Genomic DNA, 9,699 nt, shown 5'->3' with positions numbered 1-9,699 from the left:
TCTTAAAATACCAAAATTTCCACTTAACTTTATATTTTGGTCCATCTGAAGATGAAGTTTTTAAACTTTAAATTATGACTTGAACAGTTTTTGACAACAGCTCTAAACCTACAGCCAGTGGTTTYAGTTAGAAAGGCCTAGTCAAAGTCATAACAATGGCTGTGTTGCATCGTGTTGCAGTAGGAAAAAGTTTCCAGAATCTGCATTTTAACTTCATGTTTCCAGTAAACTGAAGGTCACGTGGTTCTAAAATACAGAAATGAAGGTTTGTGAASACAAAGGCAGCCATGCTAACCGCTCAGCTGATCACTAATGGAAATAAATCTCAGCTTACGCAGAAATACTCATTAGTGAATCAGCAGCTGCAGCTTATTTCCACTATCGGCTCATTTTACTTGCTTGTTGTTCCATCAGACCAAACACTCAAAGAAATTGAGTCTCAATCATCTTATYGGTCCTCAGCGGGTTTCGCTCTTTGCTCCTCGCTAAGCCGATGATCGCCGCACAATTCCTCTCTTTGATGACGTTATGCAACCCAGCAGAGCAGCAGGCTGAGCCGACGTCTCTGCTTCTGTCCGTTTCACTAAACAGAAACAACAATGGCCACTTGATTAAGGATTAGCACCTGACCAGTCTGTGTGTTTGGTAACTYGGTGTGTTCAGAGGCTTACGGCGTTCTGTACTTTCTGGTTTAACCTTTTTAAACCTTAATACCAGCTTACATGAATATCAAAGTTCATTTTCTATCTTTTTGAGCTAGAAATGCTTCAAACAATACTTTAAAAAGTCGCATTTCAGCAATTGTAAGGACTTTACGCTTCATCCCTGTTTAGTTTTTTTTTTCTCTAAACTGTATGATGTAATATTCTATACATCTAAAGTGGCTTTTCACAACCACATGCTAATAGCTAAATTCTGCAAATTCACTCTAAAAACTCTTACAACTTCTTATTTTTAAAGTTCAAACACCAAATACATCTTAACATGCACCGATACATGCAGGGGAAACTGACTTGGCAGAAGCTAACAGCTACAAACATGGCTAATAAACTAGATTCTGATCAAGCTAACAGCTAATCAGAGTCAAGCTAACAACTGTTTGCCGTTAAGCTAAAAAGTACTAATCAAAACTTTGGTGTCAAGCTAATGGCTAACCAGTGTTAAGTGCCTTAGTGGTTCTGAATTTAAAATGCTGTTTCAGGAAAATTGTAGATTTAAAAACATGACATTTCTGCCAAAAAACTCAAATTTTGAGAGGATTTTCAGAAAATTTCTAGAAAAAACAAAAAAAGACCTTCAAAGTTTGAAAAGTCAAAAATTTGTTGGACAAAAAAAAAACTAAAAGAAATTGAGATTAATCTCAAATTTTCCAGACAAATACACAGAAATTTCTGGTTTTGAGAAATGTAACATTTTTGACGTTTGGAAATTTTCTGAGTTGCAAAAGTTGAAAATGTAAAACTTTTGAAACTCCCTTTTTTTTTTCTAGGAGATTTCTGTTTTCTGGCAGAAATTAACGTTTTTTTTTTTTATCTACAATGACCCAAAGAACAATCTTAAGAGTCTTGTAGTTTGTGGCTGGTATTCAGTTCTTCTCCTTATTTCTGCCCCCTCAGGTCCTGGAGAGCTTTAAGATCATGGACTACAGTTTGCTGCTGGGCGTCCATGTGCTGGACAGGAAGCCGCTGAGCAGAGGGAACCGCTGCGACAGCCGGAGAGGACAGAAGGTCCTCTACTCCACCGCCCTGGAGTCCATCCAGGGGAACCTGAAGGACCCGGAGCCGGTGGCCGACGACGACACGTCAGCAAACGTCTTTCTRAAAAACAGTCATTCTCTAATCAAACTGGAGATGAAATGTTTAAATAATGGTCTCTTCTCCCTCCAGGCTGGGTGGGATTCCTGCCAAACACAAAGATGAAAACCTGCTCATCTTTTTGGGAATCATTGATATTCTGCAGTCATACAGGTAACAAAAAACCCGACGGCAGCGAATCAGATGGAAAACGATGAGGACAGTTTTTAGATTAGTCTCAGAAATGTTCAAAAAAGAAACCGGAAAATTTCTGAGTCTTTCAAACTCCTACACTTCCAAGTTTTTTTTCTAAAAAGGAAAAAACATTTATTTATCTCAAAATTTGCTATTTTTTTCTAGCAACTTGGTGGTTAAAACACAAAAATTTCCATTTGACTTTTAAAACTGAAATTTTCACTTTTTCTTCAACACACTAATTACATTTAATTATTATTAATACTATATATTTTTTAGCAAAGGAAAAACTAATGGAATCATTTGGTTGTCCTTTCAGCAAATGTCTTTTCAATTAATAGGTTATTAAATTAGTTGATTAGTCAGATTACTCATTTCTGCTCTATTTATATTTTCATTTAAAACTTTTTTCTAATCCGTTAAAATGGATCTTTAGGCACTTTGTATTGTTTTTCTGTTGAAATTTGATGCATCTTTTCTCGTTTCCGTGTTGTTTTTCAGGTTCATTAAGAAGGTTGAGCACTCCTGGAAGGCTCTCGTTCACGACGGGGTTCGTTTGTCAACCTTCCGTTTTACCCTCAGGTTCACACAAACGTTTTGTTGACCGTCTCTCTGCTTGCAGGACACCGTATCGGTCCACAGGCCCGGTTTCTACGCCGACAGGTTTCTGAAATTCATGGGAACGACTGTTTTCAGGAAGCTTCATCGTAAGTTTAGCCTCCTGCTTTTGTTTATCCTCCGTTTGAAGTCGGTTTGTGTTTCATGAGTTTGTGTTTTCTGTTTCCATATCAGCTTTAAGGGGAGCGTCTTCGAAGAGGAAGAGGAGTTCGCTCCATGCAGGCAAGTCGGCGTCTCAGGAGTTTCTGTCCACGCAGAAAGAGAAGAAGGAGGAGAAGAAGGCGCAGAGCCTGGACAACCTGGATGGAAACTGTAAATTAAACTTTACCTCCATTTTTAAAAATATATTTTTCTTTCTTTCATCCCTTCTGATTCACTTTCTGGTGCTTCAACAGTTTACAGTTCCTCCAAACAACCAGATCTTCTTCCCAAATCTGCTCTGACTGAATCCATCCGAAACGACGAAGAGGAAACTGAAAACGGGTACTTTGTCTCCATGGCAACCATCTTACCTCACATCCTGTTGTTTTCAAAAATAACAGGAAAAAAAAAACTTTGTTTCCTGATATGAAAACCCCAAAATACGAAATACTGAACTCGGTTCACCTGACTTTGACGTAAAAATAATTTTGAAATCATTTTGAGACGTTTTGCATCTAAATTTGTTTTAAGCAGATATTTTCCCCTAAAATCCACAGATGAAAATGAAATCAAAACATTTCACTCAAGTAGCAAGAAATTACTCAAGAGTAAAAAAGAATTTGGTGAAAAATCAACTCAKAAAATGATTAATGATTTAATATTTAAAAATTACATAATCAAACTCACCCAAATCTAAAGTTAAATGTGTATTTTGGTGTTTTAAGAACCAAAATGACAAGAATTCATATAAATAGCAAAAAATCAAGATAAAGAAAATTTTTCCAAATCGTTTTCTTTCAATAAAAAAAAAACAAAACTTTAAAACCTGCAGGTCTGTCTGGTGAATTTTTGGTAACATGTTTTTTTTTTTATTCAGCGGTTAAAAAAAATCCAGAAATTTTTAGTYACGAATAGAAATACTTCATAGTAAAATCACTCAAAGTACAGCAGTATAAATACTACATTTATTTAATCTATTGTAATTGAGGTGATATACCAACTTATTACCCAACTCTGAAAATGTAAAGTGCATAAAAATCTAAAATGTTTTGTTTTTCCCGTCTGTCCCAGTGAAGATCGCCGGGACTCCAGCTCCACTTTAGCTCTGGACGATCCGCTGCCGTCGCTCAGCAGGAGCCAATCAGACTCTGAGCTGGATGTTTACTTGGTATGAAACGTTTTTATCCACAAGTTACTGATAATAAACACTATTTTTAATAGATCTGTGTTCATTTTAATGGAGGAAATTTAAATGACATGTAGTTTTCAGAATGTTTCACAAGAAAACGTTTTAAAAATGCTAATCAATCAATAAAACATAAGAAAAGTGATGATGGTTAGTTGTGCTAACCAGAAAACWTGTAGCATAAGCTAATGCTAATCTACTAATTTCAAATTATATCTACCTTTGAAACACAACAACCCGTTTAATTTTAACATGCTACAGTGATGATTTTTTCTCTTGTTTTCAACTGTCTGTTTTTTATTTTGTACGTTTCCTGTTTTAAATAAAGTTAAACAGGACTGCTGCTTAAACGGTGTTCGCCATCTTCAAAATAAGAGCGTGAAAGTAGACATCTGTCTGCTTGAAGGATTCAGTCAATAACCGAAATTTAAACACGAATGTCAAACATTTTTCAACTYGGTTCACAAAACTGCCAAGAAAATATCCAGAAATATTAATTTACTGGAAGCTAGGTGCTAAACTTATTGAAAGTTAGCTTCACTATTAGCGTATTAGCAGAAGTGTGCCCATCACTGTCTATTATTATTTATATTAATAGTATTATTAAAATATTAACTTTATTGTTAYACAGGAGAAAAACCTCATATTTTTATAAAGACGTTTTAGTTCTGAAATGCTTTTTAAATTATTTTGTATTTGGTGTAGTTTCTCATATTTCTTTGACAGATTATGACCAACACCTTTAAAGCTAAATAACATCCTACATTTCCTTACACAATGTGGCCTTAATACATTTTCAGCCTCACACAGACTCGCCCAGGCGACCCAGCTGGAGCTGAACACGCGTTTGTGTCACAACATCCATAAAAATGTAAGCATTAAATTACATCTGGAGACATTTCCATTCACTTTTTTTTTCTTCTTCTTTAAACCGGAGACGCAGAGGGACTTCTGGGGATTCGGTTTTCCCTTCATCAGACGTTCTGGGGCAGGAATAGAACCCCGTAGATTACACTCRGTGACTCATGATAAGTGAGCTCCCCTGCAGCCATGAGATGTTACTGCTAATGACACGACTTCATCTTCCTGCTCATCGCTCGCATGCAATTTGTCATCGTTAAAATACTTTCCCACTTGATGGTTGCGGTTTCAAAGGGTCAAAAGTTCCCGCTGTCATCGTCCAACCTGAGTGACTCGGCTCAGACTTTTTCCCTTTCGCTCTCCATCCTGGRAAAACCTCCGTGAATTCGCTTACATAACCATCAAATCCTCATTCGGGCTTATATGGCGCCGTTTTCCAGCCCGTGTTGAGCAGACGTCCGACTTAATCTGATCTCAGAGGCTCAGGCGGAGAAATTCAACAACTGGAGCACAAGAGGCAAAAAAGTCATTTAGTTCACATAAACTCATTTATATGCTGGCCTTGGGGTAAAAAATGTAACCCAATTCTTTATTTTCCTCCACTTTTGAATCTATTTGAAACCAAAATAAATATTTCCGCACATTATAAACAATCAAATAACCTATAATACATTTTATGACAAAATGTCAAATTAAATCATAAATTTTATATAAACACTGAAAATACTTTAACAGTTAATCTGCTTAGTTTTAAGATMAAATAAATTAAGGTTTATTTTTGTTAAAACAGTCATCTTGTAGTGTAAAATAACACAAATACCCAGAATTGGTAAGTTAAAAGTTGAAAATGTTTAAAAACAGGAAATATCTAATGTGTAGGAACAAATATGAGCCACCAGGGGGCGACAATGCACGTTTGTAAAAACTGATCTTATTTTTATAAAGATAATAAATGTAGGATTTTTGCAACAATTTTTWACAGAACATACAAAAGCCAAGAATTTACATGTGACAAATTACATTAATAAATACTAAATGCATATAAAAAGCTCAGTTATGAGACGCATAGGGTCAGGCAGGTGGAAGAGTAGGTGCTATTTTTTTGTCATTTGTGTTTTTCCTGAAAAGTATTAAATAAGAATGTTTTATTTTTCTTTTCCAGTGAGGAAGGACRGTTAAGACTACAGCCTGCCAGCGTCACTCTGAGCCGCCATCATCGTCATTTTCTGTGTTGCCATCAATGTGCCAAATCACTGTAGATCCATTATTATCCTATTAATAGAGGGTGTTTGTGAGGTTTGAGATCCACTGTTCTGACAAAAAAAACACTAAGCTGCCGCTGCTTCTTCCTCTCTCACTGTTGTTCACTGTGCTGGCAGTAAATATTTAATTTTCACTTTGTTCTCTTTTGCTTCTTTTTCTTTGTTTTACCGTAAATATACAACTTTCTTAGCGGCTGGATCCCTGAGGACAGGAATGACTTTCCCAGAAAGGATGTTCAGAGGTGATTCTGTTACCTGTAGTACCACAGTGCAGGTTGGACGGCTGTGTTCTTACATAACGTATTTCAATGAAGGGTTGTGCTCTCCTACACTTACAGTATCATGCAAAACTTCTGATGGCACTAAATAATGCTGATTAAACTTTCCCTGAACTTACTACTTCCTGTTCTGGAGCTTAGAAGAGGCTTCCCTGAGACTTTTGCTAGAAACCTGTCAGATAATTTCCTGAAATTTATCGGTTATTGGCTTAAAATATTTCTGGAACCCATTATGCAGGATCCTGGAATGGTTTTGGGACCTATGTGGTACTTTCCATGGGACTTGCTAGGCACATCTCTTTAAATTACAAGTATTTTTCTTGTAACTTACCAGTTATTTCTTTGGGAATGGACCAGGTACCAACCTGGAATGTTCTCAGAACATACCAGATACATTTCTGGAAAATACCTGATACTTACCAGTGATTAGCCTAAGACYTTTCTGTAACTTGTCCTGGAATGTTCCTAAAACCTTCCTCGCAACTTAACAAACATTTCTAGAAACCATCATGTTCTTTCCTGTAACTTACCAGTTATTGGGCTGAGACTTTCCTGGAAGTTACCAGGTACCAACCTGGAACTTCATTTGCACGTACCAGATACTTTCCTGGAACTGTTCTTAGAACTGGAAACTGCAGGTACTGTACTGGAACTTTCCAGGTGCTATCCTGGCATTTTCATGGAACATACTTGGCATTTCCCAAGAATCTTTCCTGTAACTTACCAGTTACTGGCCTAAAACCTCTCTGTAGCTTATCAGGTGCTGTCCTGGAAACCATCACGTAATTTCATGTCTCTATCCTGGAATATTCTCTGCACCTTTCCTGGACTTAACACACATTTCTAGAACAAAAATAGCATTTTCCCGTGACTTACCGGTTACTGACYTAAGATTTCCTGGGACGCAACATTTTATTTCCTGAACCTCATGAGATGCTTTCCATACATTTACCATCCCTGAACTTGGCAAGTCTCAGAGTCTGATGGAAATGTTGAAGTCAACTATTGGTGTTGGTCTACTGGGTTTTCTAAAGACCAGCTGTGTAGCAACATTAGAGCAATTTGAGATTCCTTCTAAAGCTTTATGGACAATCTGATATTTTCCAGCAGGACCTGGTACCGGCCAAGACCGCTAAAGATCCCAAAAGCTAGTTCAGTGATATTACTTTGYTTGATTGGCCAACAAACAGACCTGAACAATAAGGACCATGTAAGATTGCTTAGATACTCGGAAGTTAATATAAAAATTCAGGGATGAATAAATAATACCACCTGTTTCCTTAATTTGGAGATATTGGTCTGTTGGCATGCTAAACATTAGCATAGAGCCTGGTAGCATATGAACACAGATGTACTTCTTTGTGATATTAACTAATTGGTAAGTCTCCATGGTAACACCCTTATGTCCAAATATTGCTTTGAAGGTAACGGGTAAACATTAGCATGTTAGCATGAAATGCTAATTTGTTAGCTACAAATGCTGTAGGTCTGAGCTTAATACAGTAATAGAAATATTAGTTTTTAATTTCCTGGAACATGTTGTACAAACTTTCATCAAGACAGAGCCTTTAATGCTGTTTTTAGATATTAAATKKTCAAACTGTGTTGTCATAGTAACACTTTACAGGCACAGTCTCATTTTACCTACAGYGAGGAATAAACATTGTCAATATATTTTTGATTATCCAATAAAAGCTGATTGTTTAAAATGCCTTAAACAAATTTGGATTTTATGTAAAGTTTTTTGTCTGGCTTTAGTCCACATATTGTTTAAACCAAATGTGTTTTTCTGTGGTTTTTAAGACTACAATTGTAAATTTCTGGAAAATAAATTAATATTTAAAGTCCTTCTGTTTATCTGTGATCTCTTTTGTGTTCGCTTGTATAATCAGAGAAATTAATCTTTTATAGTGTGAAATTATATGACTTGAATTCTGAGTACCAAGCATAATGCTGATGGGTTATTTTAAAAATTAGTTAATTTACTAATAACCACTGTTTTCATTAATTTAACTCCTTTATGTTCCTGTTTTATATAGATTATTTAGACATTCAGGGCCTCTTTGATTAATGCAGTGACTTAAAAAAAAGCAGTGAAAGCTTATAAGAGGTGTCCAAAATGTGGCCCGGGGGCAAATTTGTGGCCCTTTTATTAATTTTGTGTGGCCTCCAACCACAATTCAAGAATTGCACAAATTTGTCCCTCTGATTCTTTTTTTGTGTCACAAAACATCCAGTGAGTTTTTACTCTAAAACAGACTTGGTCACACCAACCCCTTACATTTTGCTAAATGCATAGTATGGTAGGAGATTGTTGAGAAACATTTTATAGACTTAAAATTAAAACCACTAAGCCCAAAAATGTACATTTCTATAAACATTAAGTAAAATTGATTTCACAATACAATTTTTTTACAGTAAAACAGGGAGTCATAATTAGTGCACTGCAAAAACACAAATCTTACCAAATATTTTTTGTCTAGTCTCTAATGCAAATATCTTAATTCACTTTAAATGATTCAAAACAAGTTTTGTCTCATTAGTAAGATACATGTTTGTTTTAAATGAGTAATTCCTTAATATTAATTTTAAAAAGTTCTATTTCCACTGCCAGATATTTTCACTCATAAGATATTTTTCCCATGTTGTAAAAATAACCAGACTAAAATTTTATTACCTAAGAATGACTGTGCAAATAAATGTAATTAACATATTGTGTAGCTCAGGCTTTGGTTTCTAGGCGACGGGCAGAATTCCACTGGGGTTGCTAGGTAACGGGACAGACTATTTCAGTTGTAACAAAGCATTTTCCCCACGTTTTAAATGAAATAATCTGCCAATGGAACTCATGCTTTTCATAAATATTAAAGAATTATTTACTTTTTCTTGCTGAAAAGTTACTTGTACGTTGGTTTAGCTTTATTTGAAGTGCATTAAAGTATTTGCACTAGAAACTACAACATACTTGGTAAGACGTGTTTTTGCAGTGTCTCCAAGCGACTTTTCGCCTTGTGGTTGTCCGCTGAGAGAAGCGTGTGTGTGAAAGGCAGAAGACCAAACCGTCGTCAGATGCTGAAGAACCCGTTGACAGGAAAAGGAGGCGGCTCTGCTCCTTCCTGTTCAGCGCTCGCAGCGTTCCTGCTCCAGTCCAGCTTCCTGTCCGAGTGAATTCCGCAGGATTTGTGCTCCGTATCTGTTCCTGGATCTCGTCGTCGAGGGAACGAGGCGCGGCGCCTCCACTGGACCCCCAGAGGGACGGAGGAGTTGATGGAGAGCAGAACCCGGCCTGATCCCAGCAGGAAGATCTGAGCCGACCACTGGAGAAGCACTGCAGGGAGGGGTCAAAGGTCACAGCGGGAAACAGA

At 36.7% G+C, this 9,699-nt stretch overlaps 1 protein-coding gene across 1 annotated transcript in view; it reads left to right on the top strand.

The window, feature by feature from the left end:
- Positions 1-8,181, top strand: part of pip5k1ba (phosphatidylinositol-4-phosphate 5-kinase, type I, beta a) — a 14,068-nt gene extending 5,887 nt beyond the window's left edge. Inside the window, exons 6-14 of the mRNA XM_008424804.1 lie at positions 1,572-1,801; positions 1,887-1,967; positions 2,490-2,538; positions 2,611-2,695; positions 2,781-2,918; positions 3,002-3,089; positions 3,819-3,915; positions 4,734-4,804; positions 5,957-8,181. Coding sequence (XP_008423026.1) covers positions 1,572-1,801; positions 1,887-1,967; positions 2,490-2,538; positions 2,611-2,695; positions 2,781-2,918; positions 3,002-3,089; positions 3,819-3,915; positions 4,734-4,772 — 807 coding nt within the window. The 3' untranslated portion in view covers positions 4,773-4,804; positions 5,957-8,181. The remainder of the gene's footprint in view (positions 1-1,571; positions 1,802-1,886; positions 1,968-2,489; positions 2,539-2,610; positions 2,696-2,780; positions 2,919-3,001; positions 3,090-3,818; positions 3,916-4,733; positions 4,805-5,956) is intronic.
- Positions 8,182-9,699: the final 1,518 nt, after the last annotated feature.

The sequence above is a fragment of the Poecilia reticulata genome, linkage group LG12 (genome assembly GCF_000633615.1).
Source record: "Poecilia reticulata strain Guanapo linkage group LG12, Guppy_female_1.0+MT, whole genome shotgun sequence".
In the NCBI taxonomy this organism is placed as follows: Eukaryota; Metazoa; Chordata; class Actinopteri; order Cyprinodontiformes; family Poeciliidae; genus Poecilia; species Poecilia reticulata.
This window is presented reverse-complemented; position numbering and strand designations above follow the sequence as displayed.